Source organism: Manis javanica, chromosome 8 (assembly GCF_040802235.1).
Source record: "Manis javanica isolate MJ-LG chromosome 8, MJ_LKY, whole genome shotgun sequence".
Lineage (NCBI taxonomy): Eukaryota > Metazoa > Chordata > Mammalia > Pholidota > Manidae > Manis > Manis javanica.
Window position 1 is genome coordinate 102,410,018 of NC_133163.1, and position 22,959 is coordinate 102,432,976.

General features: G+C 34.9%; 1 protein-coding gene across 10 annotated transcripts in view; it reads right to left on the reverse strand.

Annotated features, from left to right (window-relative positions):
- ATOSA (atos homolog A) overlaps positions 1-22,959 on the reverse strand; it is an 82,921-nt gene that overhangs the window by 50,794 nt on the left and 9,168 nt on the right. Inside the window, exon 1 of one of the 10 annotated variants that reach the window (XR_001854638.3) lies at positions 8,566-10,867. The exons of 7 other annotated variants lie outside the window; for them this stretch is intronic. Coding sequence is in view for 2 of the 3 variants with exons in the window: in XM_017670193.3 (XP_017525682.3) it covers positions 8,566-8,602 (37 nt within the window). In the remaining variant the exon portion in view is untranslated. Of the gene's footprint in view, positions 1-8,565; positions 10,868-22,959 lie in introns of those variants that run through there. 2 more of the 10 variants (XM_017670193.3, XM_017670194.3) reach the window with 2 other exon arrangements.

Below are 22,959 nucleotides of genomic sequence, written 5' to 3' on the forward strand. Positions count from 1 at the left end.
TTCCTATTTACAGCTTCCCATATGTGATCTCTCACTATTCCCAGTTTGACCAGAGTTTGACACATCAAGGAAGTAGAGAGAGATGAGGTGAAAAAAGACCTTGTCTACCTTTTTTCACCTCTTCTCTCATTGCTGCCCTTAATACATCAAATGCTTCAACCACACTTGATCCACTCAGTCTCTCCCACAGCTGCCTCAGGATATCCCGCCTTCTGTATTATACTGAATCACAGTATTTCCTGTTTCCAGCACTCCCCTCCTGGCATGCCTCATAGCTCCACCTCAGTTATTTTAATTCTTCTCTGCAACTATGCCAATATTCTTAAAGCCACGCCCTTCATGGTGAAGAGGTGATTCACTCTTCTGTGCATCAGGAGAGCCTCTCTCAGCGCTCTTACTGCTTTTCCGGTTTTTGGATACCTCACTAATTTATCAATGATTCCCAAAAATTATAACTAGTGACTTAAAAATCACTTTAACTAGCTTTATAAAAACTGCAACTAACGGTTTACACTTTATACAAGCCTTTTCAAACATTCTTTAGCTTTTAAAATTTTCTTCATAAAGGCCCTAAATATTCCTATTAAGTTCATTCAAAATTACGTTTGTTGGTTGCTCTTGAGCATGGGAATTTTTCTCATTACATTTTCTAACAATGTCTACTCTTACAGAATTAGAAGTTCTACAGATTAAAAAAATAGGATATGAAATTATGAGATGATCTATTTCAGCTAACATGTACTTCTTCATTAGATCTTACCACATCTCATTACATGGCTTTTTGTTGTTTTTATGAGAAGGCTCATTTCAACTTATATTTTTCCTTTCTAAAACTTAGCACAAATAAAATTAAATCATTATTTGCATCTCTCCCCTAACCCATTAAGCTCCATGAGAACAAGCTCGTCCTGCTGCCCAGCACAGTGTTTGGTATGAACAATTGTTGAAATAGTGGTCAATATTCCATCATATTTTGTTCCCTTCTTATTTCAGCTTATTTCTGGTTAAAGCGATAAAAAATTGCTGATACCCTTTTTAGATGATTATCATCTTATTCTTCTCTTAGATTAGATATTTTAATTGCCAACCATTTTTCTATTTTTTCAAATTTCAAAAGTCAAAGTTGAAAACAAATTCTACAAATGGCACATCTGAAACACTGAGCTAAACCTGATTAAAATTTCCTAAGCTTTCTTTGCTTCTTAAAGCAGGTCTTAGTTCGGTCAATGGGTCTAGTTCCTGCCCTCTCTTTTGCATTGACAATAAGCTTCATGAGTTGTTTTTAATGCCCTTTATCAATAAAATTCTCTAAATGAGACAAGGAAAATTTGTTTTTAAGATAAAATTGCATTAAGTAATTACGAAATCTTCAGCCCAAGATAAAAACATTAAACTGTCAAAAATAGAAGGAGAGACAGCACTTTCTGAGTTCTACTTTCCTTACTGATTACTGGAGTTTCTACGACTTAACAGTCTTTTAAGAGATATAGAGAGAATTCATCATACCAACCTACTGGCTGCTGGTGTGATGAGTAGGGGGCAACTCAAGCTGCAGAAAGAGAATTAAATCTCCAGTAGTCTTAAAAATTGGCTAGAAGTTGAGAGCGTAAAAAGAGAAGTATTTATTTATTTCCTAGCACTGCTATAACAAATTACCAAAACTTGGTGGCTTACAAAACAGAAATGTATTCTATCATAGTTCTGGGGCTCAGAAGTGTGAAATCAAGTGTTGCCAGGGATGTATTCCATCTGAAGTCTCTCAGAGGGAATTTTTTCCTTGCCTCTCCCAGCTTCTGGTGGCTGCATAACTCCAATCTCTGCCTCAAAAGAGAAGTATTTAAATGTCAAAAACTGTCAGTGAAATTCTGCTCTTCTCCAGAAGGCAATGGAAGAACAGCCTGCTGTGCCGCCTTCAGTAGAGAGTGTTACGGAGAGGACACAGGTAAGTCTAATTCATGGTGATGCGATAAACAAGGGTAAATTAGGGTGCTATGAGAACTCTTAGAGAACTGGATGTAAGAGAAAGCTCCCAGAGGACTTGATACTGAAAATGTGAGAATTATAAGTAGACGGTGTTACGGAGGAAATTTAGTGGTGTCCATCTGTTTTGCCTCCTAAAAGTATAGGCTGCCAGAATTGTGCTTTTAGCCATACCATCACAGATGCATGGGCACAAACTTAGAGCTACACAGATTTTTATTCACTTCCTTCTTAACTGCACTAACCCTATTTTATTTCACTTCTCTGTGCTCTATGTAAACCATTAGACCTAATTCATCACTGTTTTACATGAAAATCCTCAAGTAGGAAATACTCTCCTTTTCACTATCCTTTATGGGAATATTCCTGATGATATGGTATTACCACTCCCTAGCCCATGCAGAAGGAACCATGGGACAAAAGGCTGAGAAAACTTTGTCACAGAAGGAAACACATTTCTGTTTCTCAAAACTCCAAGTTACAGATTTAGCTATATACTCAGAAGAAAACCCTGCACTAAAAAAACGACAATCCACTATTCTAGTGCTATTATGTTTCATTCCAGCTTTACCCAGAAGTTTTAAGCCTCAACTTTTTAAAATTAATGCTTTAATTCTCTGACTAAAACCAAGTATGGTCAACAAAATTTCTTAACCTACAAAAATTTATGAGAGTCTGGGCATTTTCCAAAAAATTATGTGTGTATATACATAGATCCATTTTTTCTTCCTGGCAAGGGGGTTGGTAGTTTTCAGCAGATTCTCAAAAGTCCCAGATAACTGGTACATAACTTTCCAAAATTATCCTCAAGCTTAACTTAATTCAGTCTTACATTTTTACCTCGTGGGAATATGGTTACGACATAGGCTGGTCCCAAAAAATACACTGTCCTTCCCTCTGGCACATGCATGACCCATATTTCTAAGTACTCTCAACATTCATATTTTCCACTGAGTATATGTTTGAATATGTGAAACCTAAACTCCTGCAGAAATACAAAGTGAATGGAATACAGAGTTGTTTTAATTAAGAGTTGAAAAATTTGGCATATAACAAAGCTCACTTCTACTCAGTTCTTTGGAACAAAGATGGAACTAGGTGACAATCATTACAGTGGCCTTGTCATCTCTAGTGCAGGATGATTTCTGGAAGAGATTCCAGGTGGAGGCCTAAGGCTGAAAGAGGCATCTTCAGGTCTCCTTCAATCTCAGTCTCTAACTCAGAGATGGCATGTAGATCCTGAGGACCTGGACCCTGAATTCCAGGGCTGGTCCTTTTTGTGCTAGGTTCTCTATCTGAAGCTCATCCAGGAATAGGAGTCAGCACAGGACTACGCAGTGCTCTTCAAGGCAAACCTATCTGCGAGAGTACTAATGTATAGAGTAGAGTACATGTTGCAACACTTGACCATCTTTACAAAGAAGAGGTTTGCACAAAGACCCCAGTGTCACTATTTAACACTTTGCTTGCATAATAATCTGAGGTCCTTACCCAGAAGTTTTAAGCCTCAAGTTTTTAAAATTAATGCTTTTATTCTCTGACTAAAAGCAAGTATGGTTAACAAAATTTCTTAACCTAAAAAATTTATGAGAGTCTAGGCATTTTCCAAAAAATTATGTGTGTATATACATAGACCCATTTTTTCTTCCTGGCAAGGGGGTTGGTAGTTTTCAGCAGATTCTCAAAAGGGCCAATACCCCAATTTGAGAAACACTAATGTAGAGCAATCTGTCTTCTGTTCTTTTGCTGTGTGGACTTTTTTTGAGAAAAGTGATATAAGTATATATTACCCACCCCTCCCCACCCACCAAAATACATCAATGCAATGCAATCAGGTAGAACCAAGATACTTATTTCTAAAACACATTCTCTCTCCTTTCTGTCAGTTGCAAAATAGTCTCCCGACCCAATGCAAAAAGCCACTTGGGCGGTACTGTTGAACACTGACAGTAACAAAATAGGAGTATAATTGGAAGGAATTGTCTTTTATTTACATTTGCTTGTTCTCTAATTCTCAATAAGCTAAACTGTTTGAGTTTTCAAAATTTAGACCTACACCACCAGATTTTTATTGCGGAAGCTCTTACATTTCAAGACAGTTACATTCATCATGTATGTAATGATATTGAATTTCTGGTTCCCAGGCAGATGGTTTGTCCCTTGTCATTAATATGGGTGGCATATACAAAGTCACCCACAGTCCAATCCTAGCTGAGGAATTCAGAAGAAAAGTCAGAAATAAGTTGTTTCCCAGGACACAAATCCCCACTGGATTTAGCAACTCCAGTGAGTCAGTCAGCTCACCATACGTGGACACACGTATACCAAAGATAACACTACATCAAACAGAACAAATTTTTTTTCTGCTTTCTCTTCATTACTTATCTTCCCATTTTACTCATTGTTTACTTACCATTATTGATTATTGTCTTCAGGAATTTGCCATGTACCTCCCTATGAATCCTGTCCTTTCTTCTGCACAAATCCCCATTATTTCCATGACTTTCCAGATCATGAAGTATTAGAAAATTGAGAATTCTAAAAATATATCTGCATATGTGAAGCTCAGGGAGGAAAAGTCTAAAAAGCTGTACTTAAGATTCTCAGAATTTAAAAATGTAGAATAATTTAAAGGAAAAGAGAAGTTTACTATAATAATCTCTTACATTTTAATAAGTGTTAACTCTGGGTCACTAATCTAAGTGTTCATACATTCTTTCATTTCAATTACCCTAAGGTCTCATTACAATGATGAGGAAACTAAGGCTCAGAGACGTGAAACCATGCTCTAACCATCTAGCTAAATAATAAATCACACAGACAGATGAGACAATGCTACCCCAAATCTGAACCTAAAAATATCTCAAAAGATTAAAAAAAAACAGAAACAACTCAAATTTTAATGGTCAATATTTAGCAATAAATTGTTAAATGACAGGGACATATATAACCGATTGGCAGGGTTTACATTTCATACTTTGGATGACAAGCAGCTTATAGCAAAATGTAAGGCCCAATATGTATGAGCTTGATCTTTTTTCTACCCTATCTTGACTATTTCCCATATTTATCATTTTAATGTCCCTGTTTTTACTTAAACTTTATAATAATTCAAATCATTTGATGTTCAAAAATCTCTGAATGAGTAGAACTGAGGAGACCAGTGAAGAAAAACAAGGAGTTATTTCCAGTTTCACAATTCATAGTCATCATGCTACCAACTTTCAACTTGGCCTCATCATAAAGTATTATATAATTCAAGCAATACTGCAAAAAACTGTATTTTTAAAACTCAGTCTTTGATTTTAGACACAGTGACATTGATTTTAGATACAAGATTAAAAAAAGAGATTTACTATACTCTTGCAAAAAAGAATACAGTTTATGCAGTAGCACCACGGCTACATGAAGAAGCCCAACAAAAACCTGTCAAGAGTAACTTCCCTGCCCAGCTGACTATTATAATCCAATTTTTTCTGGATGAATAAATAATGGAATTTCTGCAAGGTAGAGTCAAAGAAGCACTGTGGCATACAGCACTTAAAGCATACATATAGGAATCAAACATTTGGGATAATACTCGAAAGAGGAATGATAAAATATTTCATAGATGTAAAGAAAAAGATAAACAGATTGCTGCCCCTTCCTGACCTAAGGTTTTAAATTACAGAATTGAGATACTATTTATATATTATTACCTGGTGATTTTAAAAAACAAACATTTTATTTAAGCAAAATCAGTTGTAATGGTCATTGCATCTGATAAGTATTAGCACTTCCATTTGCTATTCTTTATCAAGTGGTCAAGACAAACAGAAATTATTACTTTTGAGAATAAGGGTATTATTCTACTTTCCAAGTGCAAAGGGGTATAGCCAATTTTAATATTTGACACAGGAAAGACAATAAAAGTTCTATTGTCATGTAATAAATTCAAGAGCTGAAATATACTAGAAATGTTACTATTTTTGACCAGATTATAAACATCAGTTATTACCTTGAGGTTTTGATAATGAACAGGAACTTTCAAATGTTCCACTATAAAAAACATCTTTAGGTACTGAGTCCAGGAATAAAATCTGATTCTGTCAAGACTATTTCTCCAGCAACACAAAGGCAAAGCTTTTATATGACACAGCAGTAAACCCAACTTTGTTGCCAACATCATTTTCCTTTATCTTTTGTAGCATATGAATGAAACCAGCCTGCTCTTGGAAAGTCTATTAATTCCTAAGAAACAAACCCAAGGGGAAGAGTGTGGCAAACCAGTTTCAGCAAAACTTTGGTTTTTGTGGTTCTATAATGACAAAATAACATTAGTAATTGATGAAAATGATAGCCTAAAAAATGAATATGACCAGATTGACCTTCATGTGGTTAGAATTATATTTAATGAAATTGGGTCCTCTCAACATACCTCTGCTTCCCATCTCTGGGCCTGTCACAGCAACTCTTCTAGAAATGAATGCTTTATATTGTGGAGGTCACCAATTCCAAAGAATATATATTAGTTTTATTTATTTGCTATAATTGTTACGGTAATTTCTATCAAGTTCAAGTTCTGGGCTAAACCTACAAACTGGAAAAACCAATACCAGAGTCTTTTAAAGTTCAGCCAACATGCAGGTTCATGTGAATCACTTTCTTATTAGGGACAATTTATTTTAGAAATTTGTGTCTACTAATTGAAGTCTTTAGCAATATAAATATTATATTGTATCATTAAAAATGATCAGTAATGGTCACAACAGCATGAGATATATTTTGAGTTCCTTTTAGAAGAAACACTTCTCACTTATCAAACAATGCTAACATTGACTGCTCAGGCTTCCTAATGACAGATACTTCTTGAAAACATCAAAACCAATCCTATTCCAAAAACACGTCACTTGTAGAGATAAGAAATAAAGCTTGAACATTAACTTTGAACTTATACTAATTTTATCCATCAGACAAAAATCACTGAATGAATTAAAAAGGAGTCACACACCAGGTGAAACTGAGAATTGTTCATAAATGGGAAATATGCTAATTAGTTTTTTGTTCTGCTCTAATTTAAAAGAATAATTACCTAAACCAATATGTACACTATAATTTCACAGTATTTGAGAGTATGCAAAAAAACTTTAATTTATCTAAGGTGTTTTATTTTTAATTCAAGTAGGGCTGACATATTAGTTTCAGGTGTGCAACACCTGAAATAGTGATTTGACATTTATATACATTATGAAATGCTCACCGCAATAAATTTAGTTACCATCTGTCACCATACAAAAGTATTACAACATTATTGACTACATTCCCTATGCTGTACTTTTCATCCTCATGACTTATTTTATAACTAGAAGTTTGTAACTCTTAATCCCTTCCCCCATTTCTTCTATTTCCCCCAGCCCCTTTCCTTCTGGCAACCACCAATTTGTTCTCTGTATTTATAAGTCTGTTTCTGTTGTTGTTGTTGTTGTTGTTTGTTTTGTTTTCTGGATTCCACATATAAGTGATATCATACAGTATTTGTTTTTCTCTCTGATTTATTTCACTTTTCATTTTTTTAAAACTTTCCTATAATCAGTGGGATAGTTTTTTCAGATTCCATAAAAACACATTGTAACCCATATAATGTTCAATTATTACAAATATCGAATTAGTGAGGTTTAATTTAATACAATTTTACTATATTTTCAGTATTAAGTCAGGTATGGAATTATTTCATTTAAGAGGACTACTTTAAGACCATAGAGAATACAACCCATAACATTGTAATATCTGGATATGGTAACAGGGGGTATCTTACACTTACTGTGGCAAGCATTTAGTAATGTATATAATTATCAAGTCACTATGTTGTACATCTGAAACCAATATATATTGTGTATCAACTATATTCCAATAAAAAAATGGAAGGACTACTTAAATTTTAAAATATATATCACGGGTGGTATGTTGTCTTCCAAATCCTTTTTATTTTTCAGTTTTCTGTATGGACAGTAACAGAATACGACACTGACTGCAGTTGGATTATACTACTATCCTTTATCTGAACTGCACAGAATTAGCCAACAGATCAAATAATTAAAAGATTGTATATTTTGACATAGCATCTTCAGAAAACCTTTATAAAAAGACAGTACATCAAGTCCTCAAAGTATATCAAAATTCTAAGCTGAGTTCTGACAATCTCTGTCAAATTCAGACACAATGAATTTCAGTTAAAAATAAGTAACTTATTTTAAATATATTCTCCTTAACAGTTCTTACTTTAACACCTCCTGCTCCCGAATACAGTTAACACTTCCAGCTTCCCATTATTATCATATTTCCCCCCATTAAAGTGAGCACATTGTATTTTGGTTTCTTCCTACTCATTGTTCAGATTAGCATTTTAATAATCTTTAAGCAATGCTGCTCAAGAAAACAGGCTATATGAAGCTAAACAAAATTCCCTAAGTTAAATGGTTTTCAAAGTGAGATCATTTTTCTACCTTTTTATTAAAAATCCATGCAAAGCAAACACCACAACTGGTAAACAGCCACAGAAAACTGGAAGCTTAAAAATAAAGCCGTTAAAAACACTTCATTACACACCTTCTCTTTGAAGCCCTTTGTTTCCACTGAAAACCATACTGGAATCCTTGTATAAAAGAAGTTGCCTTCTGGCTGTCAATAGCTGTATAGTCAGTAACTGAGGGATCCAGATGTCTGCAGTGGTTAAAACAAATGTTGAGCGGTGGGTGCTGATTCCGCTTCCCTCTGTGTAAGGTTTTTCACAAAGGCAGCAGAGTAAGAGCGCACATAGCAACAGCACTCAGAGCTGATTGGACGGAGGGTGTGCTCAGCCGCCCCTGCTTGCTAGGTCCACTACAGCTTCCTGTCTACTTGGCAGCACTATCATGTTGTCTTTGCTTCTCTTACCAACTCAGCTGTGTTTAGGCAACTTGAAAGAACAGAACAAAAACGACAAAGTATTACAGCTTGAGCCCTGAAAATGTGTGTCTCTGGGTGTTTTTAAAAAAGAGAAATTCATAAGGCAAACATTTATTTTAGTCAGTGTTTCACATAAAACTGAGGACAGAGAGAGGTGGTGGAGAGAATCAATTTGTTACTTCACATTTCAAGTAAATCAGGTTCTACCAACTGAAATCCTCTGAACACACAGAAATAGGAAAATTTACAATCAGAATAAAGCATCAACCTCCATCTACCTAGGACTATGAATTACTTCACAACAAACTTCACAAATTCCTAGAAAAACACAACCTGTTAGATAGTTAAAATGGGATAGGGTATAAAATAGTCTCCTCCCACCCCCACCCAAATTAATGCAGTGTCTTTTAAGGGGACAAGAAAAATTGAGGTTAACAGATTGATTGGAAAAAGATTTACTTAAAAAGGGAAATAATCAGTTACTTATTAGTAAACTCTGACAATAAAAGATTTAACTAGGTACTTGCATTAAAACGTCTCTTCAAATGTAAAAAAAAAATGACGTTTAGTCTGAATTCATTTATTTTATTTATCATGAAATTATGGGGATATGAAGGCATGGATTTTTTTTTAGGTTTCAGACAGTGGACTTCAATGTAGCATCTACACTATCTCCATAAACTTTAAGAACAACAAAAATCCCACCCCAGCTTACAAAGATGTTTGGGAAGTCAATGCAGGTAGTGAGAGATAAACAGACAGGAAGAATTAGAAAAATTCCTCACTTAGGAAATATTTCCCCTGGACATCATATAAAGTAGGATAGTGTTTTTCAAACTTTTAAAGCAATGGAACTCTTTCTGTTTGCATTTTTCCAATAAAATCTGGTAGATTTGGGTTTCTATACAGGAGACGTTTCTGGGAGTAGGAAAAGTCTGCAGCAGAAGCACACTGTTTATTACTTAGATCTTGTTTATCTAGAGTGTCTTGGGGGTAGGAAGCAGAGGCTGATGGAAACGTGGGCGTTATTAAAGTACCCCATGAGCATCAGGAGGCTATTTTTAAATGAGAGAGGCCACAAACACTGCAGTTTCCTATCAGCACCAGAATCCACAAGACTCCTACCCCTGAAAAAAGCTTCTAGGATCCCTGGAGTTCTACAGTATACAACCTAGAAGAGTTCAATCCCATTAATACTTATTATAAAGAAAAACCCTGATCATTGGTTCCACAAGTAGCCAGAGGGAGAACTGCTAAGCCCTCTAGAATAACAGGAGGGCAGATGTGTTTGGGAGCACAGTGAGCCTGTGAGATAAGTAACTCAAAGAACGAATGGCATAGTGGGGCAAACAGGGATTTTGGAGTCAGAACAACCTGGGTTCAAAACATGAATCTGCCATTTGCAAATAGTAAGATTCTATACAAATTACTGAAACACTCTAGGCTTCAATTTTCTTGTCTGTAAAATGGAGTTAGCTCACAGGGCTATTGTGAAGGCTAAAGGATACTCTCTACTAGCCAGACTGGACTTTTGGTTACTAGGACCCTTAAGCCTCTTCAAAACTTGGAGTCTTTGCAAGTACTATTCCTCTTCTACTAGGAATGGTCTCCCAAAACCCCTTTAATTGATAAGCCTCAGCTTAATTTTCTCTTTCCCCGGGCAGCTTTCCCTGATCTAAGACCAGTCTCAGGCACCCTATATATTTTTCTTAGTGTTTAGCTCACAGATTGTTAAATAATTATTTGCAAAATGACTGGTTTAATGACATTCTCCTTCCACCACACTGTAAGGGCTTTAAAGGTAAGTACTGTGTTTGTCTACATTATTGCTTATGTAGCACCATGCCCGATTTATATTCCATAAATTTAATTTCATAACTATGGGAGGTAAATAAAACAAGTATTATTATCTGCATTGTTCAAATAATAAAATCAGCTCTAAAAGTATACTTAATCAAGTCATGTAACTAGAAGTCAACGGAAATACAAAGTTTTTATATTTTGGGGCAGATAACTTTATAATTCAAAATTAACCTTTTCCTGTATCTTTCAAAAAAGGAGTAATAATATATAATCCCTTAGATGTTTTGGAATATTTCTTTTCAGTTATAATCCTTAAACTTTTTAATTAAAGGTTAATGATATCCTATATCTATAATGTAAAACTATTATGTACAAAGAAAACTTGTAGAAAAAACATTAAATTTAGTCAGAAACTATTGTTAATTATAAATGAATAAAATGTACCACAAGAGACATGCCACCTTTGAGAAAGTAAAATCCAACTAAGAGATTTATTTAGTGAAATGCTTCCTCTGTGATGCTAATTTTCCAATAAATTTCAAAATAGAGTATTATATAATTCTGAAGAATGCTTGCTTTTCCCTGGTTTATTCATCTTGGTACACAAAACTATAAATGGGCATGCTACACAGCAGACTCACAAACTCCAAGAATGAATTAGTGGTTACTAAAGGGAAGGGGTGTGAGAGGGTGGGTGGGGAGGGAGGGAGAAGGGGACTGAGGGTATTATGTTTAGTACACATTGTGTGGGGGATCATGGGGAGAACAGTGTAGCATAGAGAAGGCAAATAGTGGATCTGTGGCATCTTACTACACTGATGGACAGTGACTGCATTTGGGTATGTGTGGGGACTTGATAATATGGGTAAATGTAGTAACCACATTATTTTTTCAGGTGAAACCTTCATAAGACTGTATATCAATCATACCTTAATAAAAAAAAGAACAAAAAAAAAATGGGCATGCTATAACAGAATGGCACATCAACTACTTTGTAGATCTCAACAGTCTACAAGTTAAGGATCTGAACAGTATGAAAGTCTAAAGTGCTAGTCCCAGGTTCTCAATTCTCAAACCCCAACTATGAAAACCCCTTTCCCCTGCACCCTGCCTAGCAAGGTCATAATTGTGGTCTCCAAATGGATCAGTTCAGGAAATATAAATTATTTATATTATCCTAATATTTAAGGATATTAATAAATAGGAAAGTGGGTCTTCCATAGCAGTTTTTCTTAAACTACACATTCCAAATATAAAACAAAAATTTCATATCAACTGTTTCAGATCATCCATGCTTCTAGCACAAATATTTGGGAACTGTCTCTTTTTATGATACTTTAGAAATAATCATGCTAGTTTGGACACTTTCTAAACAAAAATAAATATTTCTAGTAGAAAAAAAGAACCCTTAAAAGGTACAATTAAATAGGCACATGGGGTAGGTATGGTGCTAACCTTTTCACATACCCTTCTGAGCCCCACAAATGAGGAAAGTGGCTTGTTACTTGCCCAAGTAACCAGAACTAAGTAAGCAAAGTGAGGATTCAAATTTAGGTTTTCCTAAATCTAACACGCATGCTCTTAACCACTATTATCCTTCCCTTAACAATTCCTTTCTTACATATTTCCATAAGGCAAATATTGCATCACACAAGAATAAAGCTGAAATACAGAAATCTCAAGTTAACATTTTCCATTTATTATTCTTTCAGTAACCACAATGATAGCCCCATTGCACCTCAAACCTGTCATTTACATTCTACAGGAAAACAGACTGCCAAACAAGAAGCCAGGCTAAAGCTATAGTGTGATCACTACATGAGGACCCAGTAAAAGATTCAGTGTCTAAAACTTCAATATTTCATGATCACAGATCACCTACCTAATCTGGAGAAATAGGGGAAGTAGAAAAGAATATTGAACCAGGAATCACAGATCTGGGTTTTAGTCTAAGCTCTACCTCTAATCAACTATGTGAAATTAAGCACTTCTCTGAAATTATTGATTTTTAAGTCAGCAATCCTTCTCTCTCTCTCTCTCTTTTTTTTTTTTTTACCTGCAATGTTGGTATGTTGTAAGGATCAAAAAGGATATGATAAAATTATTTTGAAAATAACAATGTGCTGCACAAAAAAGATACTGTATCATTGGTGGTCTTCTAGGGGATAGCAGTGTAAACATGTTTGCACAAAAGCCAACCTCATTACTGGAAAGATCCCTTAAAGCAGCAAGATATAATTGAGAAAGCCAGACTGTCTAGGGGTTCAGGGTCTTTCCATTTAACGAGCTATTCTGCTGTTAAGTTATTTAAACTGAGTTAATTTCTTCTCTGTAAAGTGGGAATAATAATTTCTCTAAGAGATATAAGCTACCTAGTTCAGTACTTAGTTTTTAAGCAATTTTAGTTTCCTCTTTCCCTTTGCAAACATCAAATCTATAGGATGTTAATAAACGGTTAATGTGCATGCATATATTCATTCATACATATACACACCCCTGAACAAATAAAATGCAATATATTAGTGGCATCCCATATTAATAACAAATAGGGATAAAACTTAAATCTTGACTACCAAAGAAAGATTTTTATGACACTGACATTTCTTAAGTTTCTTAAATAATGTCATCCTTAACACCACCTCACACTTCAATAATTAATTTGCAAGAAAGACTGAACAGCCAAAATTAATGCTGTTAAGAGTTTTGGAAATTAGGAAAGTATAAACTACTGGTTTTTCTCATTAAATCAGAGTTTTTATTCAAAAACAAAATGTTATGCTGCTAGGTCAGTACTGGGATAAATTAAGCCATAATAACTTAGATTAATTTCTACCCACAGCGAAATACCTCACAATCATTATTCCTGAAATGATTACCCAGTGATTTGTATTCATTTCGATATGATACAAATAAGCCAAATAGCAATCCCAAAACACTATGTTTTTGAGAGCTAAAATACTTCTTAAAATTAAGAAGTACTTAGAGGCTTAATTGGGGTCCTCGTCTTTCAAAAGATTTTGGGTTATGATGACCTAGATTAGCTCCAGGAGCATAGCCTTGTTTACAAAATCCCAGATCTTACAGAGAAGAAAATGTTCTAGTCTGTTTTTTGGCATCATTCATATTACATTGTTTAAAATGAGCTAGAACAGGGGTTATTTATAATCTAAGCTACCGGACAAACACTTGGTCTAATAATATCTTGTACACATACTAGTCAGATTTAATAAGCATCAAGATCAGGTATAAGAATTCATTTTTAATATCCTATAGTACTTAGTCTTTATAAATTGATACCTCATTTTACATAAAATGTGTGCCAAGATGCACATTAGTTCCCCTTTACCTATACTCCTATTTCTTTAAATACATGTTCTGGGAAGTTAGTCTCCTGTTGTTATATTACGAAGAACGGTATATTTAATATATTCTTAAAAATATGGAGCCAATCATGAATTTTTTCTTCTTATAAACTGATATTTTACTAAAAGTATTTCCATGGAGATACCGTATTTTACATTTACTTATCCCTTTGACAATCATAACTTTGTGAGATAAGAATATTTTGCAGAATAAGAAACTAAATCATAAAGATTAGGGTAACTTGTGGGCTACCTCATTCAATCACCGAATCCAAGTTTAATTCCAAGTCCTGTGTTTTTCTTTTTCTACCTATCACTGGTAGATGTCATTATTTCAACTAAATATGCCAATACTCACACTGACAGATTTTGCATGTTAGCAAAAGTCTGGTAAAGTGAAATAGTTACACAGAATTAATTGAACTTCATGTAACTTTAAGAAAGACTTAATCAAGCTCTCAAAGCTTGAATGCTGTTTGCATTTTTAAAAATTTGCTAATTTCGAACTATTTCTTATAGTCTTGTTTATGAATGGTATGACTAAACTCTTCTGGCTACAAACAACACCTCAAATTCTAATGTATCTAAACTGAATTAATTTCCCTATGAATAATATTCACTATTATTACCACTCTCAATTCCCTAAGCTATTGAACTTTGGAGAGAATATGAATAGCCATTGATTATGCAATTATTAAGTTCCTGGAACAACCACTTTACTTCTGTCACTACAACAAACTCACAGATTATACCATTATTATCTCAATTTTAATCAACAAGAAAACTGAAGCTCAGAGAAGTTAGGGCAGGTGACAAAACCAGAACTTGAACCTAGGTCTTAACAGTTCTTCTAAATGTTAAAACAACCTGTAGGATTAAATGTATGAAATAAATTTAAAGGGGTTGGGACTACCATTTTCCTTTCAAATAAAATAGGAGAAAGTAAAGTTCATCTACCATTGCATGAGCAAGACTGAGTAATGACTTCTGTTTTTGGGAAGGGAGTGTCATAATGGGGCAGAAACATCAATTGTTTTTGTAATTGTGGGCAGTCAAAAAAAATTTTAAAGCCACTCATCCTTGTGATACTGTCTCTCATTGCTACCATCTCCTACAATGTCCCCAGTTAGGTATCACATTCAACCAACATGGACTTTGGAGCACATGTTAAATAAAGGCTGATACTAAGTTTTATTTCACTAAATAGAGTTTGAGAAAGAAGTAGTTGCTAGAGATTTTACAAACAAAACATGCACCTCACAGGCTGCCACCACTCAGTTTTACAAACCCTTCTTTCTAGAGGTGACACCATGCTACTAGAGACACAGATGTTCAGAGATCCCCAAGGTTTCAATACGTACAAATTCTGTAACTACTGAATATACCTTTTTTCTGCAGTGGAAGAGTTTTCTTTTTCCTCTCAGAAATGCTACAGTCAATCTATCAAGGCTCTCTATTTTTCAACACAATTTTAGTTTATACAATTATTTCACCCAGTAAGCCAGTGAAAAGTGCTTACCATTTGAGTACCTCAATAGTTTCTAACCTTTTAAACTAGGAAGGTTTTAGCTGTGTTACCTAGAGGGGAAAATCAATAAGGCCTCATGAACTGAGCACCTCAACTGAAACCTGGAATTAATGAGAATAAATTTCTATTCCTCATTCTCCCAAACAAAACACAACATCCAACACACACACACACACACACACACACATGCATGCATGCACACACGTTCCCTATACCCAAATAAAGTATTTCAGACCACCACAATTGGTAAAGGATAGTGGAATGTAGGAGTTTTATAAGTCTGTGTAGACCATCTGACACTTTTTACCTTTGGGCTAATTCCACTACTCGCCACCTGTGCCTCTTCCAAAACAGCACAGAGTAACCTCCAGTCCTGATTTGTCTGTTGACTCAGGAAACACTGCTTTTGACTACAAGTTCCAGAAGCTGTGTTAGTTCTTGCTCATCATTATACTTCCAGCATATGTATGCCACACACAGAGCAGGTGCTCAATGATTATTTATTTCAGAAAGGAAAAGGAAAGGGATCCAAATGTCTAGAGTTTTACTATGCTTAATGGTAAATTCTAAAAATGATGTCACTTACCCAATATATTATATAATCACTAATTTAATATTTATAGCAGAAGGCACTATTCATAAGAATTCAGATGACTATGAATAAAAAGAACATTTTGTCAAAATATGTGCATTTTGGTAGAAACATTTTAGAAATCAAGCATTTCTGAATCAAAGTCCAAGTGTTTTACACTGCATCAAAGTAAGCATCCCATGTCATCAATCATTTGATCTAGTACAAAAGTCCATATAAATTACAAAATATTACATGTAATACCCTACAGAACACAACTGGGGCAAACTGTCTATCTCAAGATATATTTATCTAAATGCAGAATGAAATACAAATTAGAAAGAGAAATACCAGTACAGACAGCAAAATGACTAATGATTAGAGTGACCATAAAATTCATTGTCCAAGCAGTGACACACTTAGAATAAAAAGAGACAACTGTGAAACAGGACTGGACACAGGGGTAACAGGCATAAACCAGGGCCATTCCAGTAGCATTAATCTGTCCCATCTCCCTCAAAAATCTGAATTTCATGGTACAAATAGAGATACAAAATGGTTAACTTAAATTACTATATGTGGAACCTTAAAAACAAATGAACAAGTAAACAAAACAAACAGACTCATAAACACAGAGAACAGACTGGTGGTTGCCATAGGGGAGGGCAGCGGGGGGATGGATGAAATAGGTGAAGGGGAAAAAAATTAGTGAGACTGTTTGATATGTTGATCTGCTGGTGGTTAAAGGAGTGTACACAGGTCCAAATACATTGAGGTATATACACTAATATCTGTGCACTTTATGTACCTCAAAAAAAACTTTTTCAAGTCAACATGGATGAATTCATATCCAAAAACACAAAACAACCAAATTAATTTTTTAAGTGTACATTTTCTATCCCATGAAACTTATTAAGTCAATATATAAAATTCATGTCTTATATTTGAAATACTTTACAAATGTGTCAGTTTTTCAAATGTTCTTTTATTTAAAAAGTTACCATATGCTTCACTGCCTCCTAGCTTACTCTTGTCTGAAGGGAAAAGAAAGATTAAGTCCTCACCCAAAAGACACTGACAGTGATTAAGCATGCAATAGACACAAAAACGTTTTTCCAGCATCTAATAAATGCCAACTCCATGCCAAACACCATAACAGGTGTGAGGGATACAGCAGGAAAGAAGTCAGATGTTGTCCCTGCCCTTTGGAGAACAAACATTCTAGTGAAGAAGATAGTTTAAAATGAACAAATGAAGGAAGCATAAATTGTAGTACGCATCCTGATCTTTTAGCTCCTAGAGCATGCCAGGTCCTTTCTAAATTCACAACTGTGCACATAGTACTCCCTTGGCCTGGAATGTTCTTCCTCTCATTCCTTACACAGCTGCCTCTTGTCCTCACATAAGTTTCTCAGAGAGGCCTTACCTAGTCATCCTAACCAAATGGAACTCCTTGCTTCAGTCAGTCACCCTCTTAGCCTTTGTATGTTTCCTCCAGAGCACTCAGAATGTGTACTTGTTGAGGACATATTATTAACAATAATTGGTAACATTTATTGACTATTTCTTCAGAATCCAATATATTCTAAGTACTTTACATGGATTACTTCATTTAATCATTATGACAGCCCTTTTAGTAGGTACTATTACCACACATGTTTTTCACACAACAAAACTAAAGGCAGATTTCCTCTCCATTTCTAAATAATAAGCTTACCCTGTGATTTTTTGATTTTTAAATTTTAGACACTATCTTCACATTTCTACTTTATATTCCTTTCTCTTTTTAGCATCCTACTTTCAAGGATGAAATATGTCTTTCACTTTGACTCTATTTATTACCATTTGATTTTTTTTCCTATAAAGTGTATACATATTATTTGGAGAACAATATTAAACTATAATCACCTAGCATTTGTTTCTTTCAAGTTCCCTGAGGAAGGCTGACTGATCATTATGTAATTTCTGGTGCCAGAACCTAGAGACAGTTGTGTCCTTGCGAGAGGTAGTATGGCACAGAAAATACTTGACTGGCTAGCAGGAAATGGGAGTTGTACTTTCTTAGTTAGACAGATTACTTCTCTGGGTATTATATTTTCTCAACTGTAAAAATACATTATTTAAGGACCTTTCCAACTCTGATTCTAGCAACAGCATGACTTTGTAATCTCAGAGTCACAGAAACATTTCATGTCCTGAGCTCTTCATAATGGAATTTAATCTATACTATTATATAACCTGAGGATCTTTGTTGTTGTTGTTAGCCATTCAGAGTTTTATGGCAGATACTTGAACTCTTCAATATAAGAAAAAAGCACAGACCAGGGTTGTCATATGCTGGACTACAGAAATATGCCTCTGGGACCAGCATCCCAGCAACACAATAATTACTAAGATTTGAATACACTTCCAATATATTTGCAGGTATGTTCCTTATTCCAACTTCTGAAGTGATTATACCAACTTAAGAACACTCATGCCCAGAGAAACAATTTCTAAGAAAGGAGTTATGTCTAATGGAATCTAAGATTTCCTGCATGTGCTCATTCTACCACAGTACCTGAAACGCTTAAATTTTTTCTTTAAGCGTTGGTGTGAAAATGTTTGCTTGGTCAGGTGGGGAAGAGGATATATGTTCATACTCTCACTAATACACTTAGGAAAGCTTATCAGTAACATGGGGATCTCCATACTCTCATAGCTTACGTGAGGTTGGAAGGTACATGGGTCTCTAACCCTACAGAGTTTATTAAGTTTCTGCCAGTAATTATGTGGAATGAGAGAAGGAATCTCCAACTGAATCCCATTTTCCTCCCCTCTATTTGTTGTTAAACACACAGCTACTTTAAATAGTGCAGTTTACTACTCAGACAAAATGTATCATTAAACAATAGCTAAATGGTATTGTCATGTGTGCCATGTCAATATTCCCAATAATTTTCATAAAAGGAAACATTAATCCTTCATGTATACAAAGAATGGTAGCAAAGGGAAAATAGAGGAGAAAAAAGATTAGGCAACAGTAGAGCTGAGTGTCAGGTAATTTTTATAATACCAGATCATAATGTAATTTTGACTGATTTTAAGTCTCAGACATTCAATAATATCTCTGTGGTTTATAATGAAATTTAATAATAGAAAAATATTGCCAAATTATTCTTCCAAACTCTTCTCTTTAATCATATCAAAGTTCTTAATAGTGCTTCATTACCAAGTGAATAAAGCATGAACTTCTTAGCTTGACATTCAAAATCCTTATCTTCTCCATTCCTAAATAACCCCTATAATTCAGTCTACCTGCTGTGCCTTGACCATCTCAATTGCTCATAAGGTCCTCTCTTCCAGTCCTTCCCCCTCTCAATCTCTGCAAATTTCCATCTATTCAAATCATACCTGTCTTTTAAGGCTCAATACAGCTGCTGGTTCTACCAAAAGACAGTTTTTGTCCTGAAATTTACCACCACCACCCCCAGCTATGAACTCTGATATCAGACATTACTTTTAGCACTTATTCAGTAACCACATGTCTTATATTATGTATATTTGTGTAGTTAATTCATTGGATCCCCTAATAACTTTGAGAAACGAGCATAAATATCCTTAGAAACAAAAACTGACACTAGAGAGTTAATACTTAGGGTCACAAAACTAACAAATCACAGAAAAAGAATGTATAAAATTTTCCAGTAATGGGTTTTATGCTACACCACAGAGGTACTAAAAGTCATGCAAGCATTAATTCAACAATAGATATTTATTGAGCAGCTACTAATGCCAGGCACCAGTCAACGCATGGGGAAACACAGCAGTGCACAAACTCCATTAAGGCCCTGCCCTCTTGAAGCTTACATTCCTATTGGGGAGAAACACAATAAGGCAAATAAATAAATACATAACATCAGGTCATGCAGTGATAAGGACTATGAAGAGTAAATAAGTGTAAAGAGAGAATAAAAAAGCTGTATTCTTTTTGATAGAGTTGTCTGGGAAGGCTTCTTCGAGAAGGTGACAACTGAGCAGAAAGTTAAATGAAGAACAGTCCCAAGACCCACATTCTAAGAGGGGACAGTGTATGCAAAGGCACCACAGTGCCGGTGCCGGCGCTGGCAGCAAGGTCGGTAGGCCTAGAGTGAAGGGAACCTTAGAAGAGTACTAAGAAATGAGGTCAAGAGAGGTAGATGAGGCTTTAGGATCAAAAATGCAATTCTTCCCAATTCAAATATAATCCAAATATAATTCTTTTCCAATTGAAAAAAAATCTTGGAATTTTACCAATGCTCATTTTTCTCTTGAATTTACTTTGTCCAAGTAAAGTTTTTTTTTAGAAAGCTAAATAAGGAAGTATCTGCTAAAATCTTAACTGCCCTATTTACATGACCTAATTTTTTTCCCCAAAAGTCAATCATTTTACTTCCACTTTACATATTTTTATGGCATACTCTAAACCTTCCTAAATATTGTCCAGCATCAAAATCTAACTCCCTTTCTGTAACTGGAGCAACTTACTTCCTTAAAAAACAATATTGAGACCTCTAGGGAAAGTGAATATAAACTGTAATAGATACTAACATTGTGTCAGAGTTAGGTTTCTTGAGTGCGATAACTGCATTGCAGGTAAATGTTTAACAACTAGCTCTCCAGAGGAAAAAAACCAAGGTTTGTAGCCAATTTCCAAGGTGTAAATACTGCTACCAGTGCTGATTTCAAGCAAGTAATCCGATACAAAGTTGGGAATAAATGTATACAAGCAACCTTCACATGTTGATACCAGCCAGTTCCATGTCAAAGTACACAGGATTGAACTGTCATGATGTCTGTCACTTTCAAATTATAAAAACAAAAAATAAAAACAAACCCCCTATGTCTGTCTAGCTGTCTAACTAATCTACCTACCTGTTGAGAAAGGTGAAACAGAAGTGGTTAAATGTTCACAATTAATCTATGGAAAAGCACTGGATGTTAACTGTATGATTCCAATTTTTCTGCAGGTGTTTAATTTTTTAAAAATTATATCTAAATTATAGAGCAAGCAATGTAGGGAAGTTTAAAGAAATCCTATGGCCAATTCTTCTGTAAAATAAATCAGAATTTTTTGTGTATCAGTATCCCTTCATCAAGTATACCAAATATGATATAGAGCTTTGAACTAAAGTTAATTTTAATACTGAAACCTCAAAAAAAAGAGGAAATTTGCCAAATCAAATGCTAAAATTAATAGAAATGACCCACTAGATAATGTGACATGATATCTTCTCACAAAAGAAAATTGCTGATTTGGTTAAAAAATGTAATAGGATTTTCTAGATGTCAGAATTAAGTTTTTTAATGGTCTGATTTCAGATATTAATACCAAATTTTAATTCCATTCAAGAATATGTTTGGTAAGTGGGAAAATAAGAAATGTAAACTACATTTATAGTTAATCCCCAACTATAAATTAGTTGTGCTCCCAAAGGGACAAGTTTTAAATTCCAAGTGATGGCCATACTTGGAATAAATATTATTATTTACAAATAACTTGAATTATGACTAGATTCCCAGGCTAGCCTACTGAAGGTTTCTTAATCTATAAAGGCCATTGACACATCATGGAACAAGTCTGAGTTACAAAAGCAGAAGGACCAAGCTCCAAGCACTAAATCGATCCTAGGTCATATTCTCAAAAAAAAAAAAAAAAAGCAATTTTGAGCACCATCTCACCACTGTAATATTTTCTAATCTCCTATTGTTCACTCCCACCCCAATCTGTCATAACACTGCTCTAAATTCTCACTATGGTGTTTTATCACCCAGGAATGGTTGGTGTGTTCAAATTACCTATTTTCTCTCTTCCGCTGCATCAACATTACAGATGTGTAGTTCAGTGCTGGTTTTGAGTTCCTCTAGTTGTATATTGCAGAAAACAAAGTTCAAAGTGACAGACAGTAAGGGTCTGTAGATTTCTTGTGCCTATTATGACTTGCCTTCAAAAGAACACTAGAACATGTTCCTCAGTGCTGCTGATAAAGTTGTGTATCCTCAAAGCAGAACTTACCAATCCCTGTTCTGTTCTAGGCATATGTTAGGTGTGGAACTATAGGTTCTCAGTTCATCCCTTCGGCAGTCCTTAAGGTTGATGGTGTTAGAACAAAAAGAACTGAAGTTCAGGCAGGCTATGTAATTTGCTCAAAGTCATTTGGCTGATGTTAGAATTTGTATCTAAGTCTGACTCTAAAGCCTTAGGATATTAGCTCTTTCCTGCATTTTGCCCACTGCTAAAAAGGATCCATTGAAGCTAATTTTATGCCAAAATATGGCCATCATTTCAATATTCCTCAAAAATATATATTTACATATATATTTATTAATCTACATGTATCTCTAGTTGGCATAATTTCAGTCAGGGTAACAGGGAAAACTTTAAAAATAGAAAAAAAACAGGCACTATGTGAATGGATATGTTTAAACAGCAACCTCAACTAAGATGCAGCTGGCTGTGCTTGGGAGCACCTGGCCTTTGCTCTTCTATACACATGATCCTGCCCATGGGGTAAACTAGTCAACATATACAGCACTTTACACACAGCTTACAGGGTTCTTTGACGCATTATCTCATCTAAAGCTCAAAGGCAACACTTTGAACCACTACATTTTACAGAAAAGAAAACAGGTTTGAGACTTGACCCATGTCATAGAACCTGTGACAGAAAGTGTCCCAAATCTAAGGTCTAAATCCTTTGGGTCTTTTTCCTATTAACCTACCCTACTTGTACTCACAAACCTTAAGTTCTTCATTAAACCAATTTAATCTC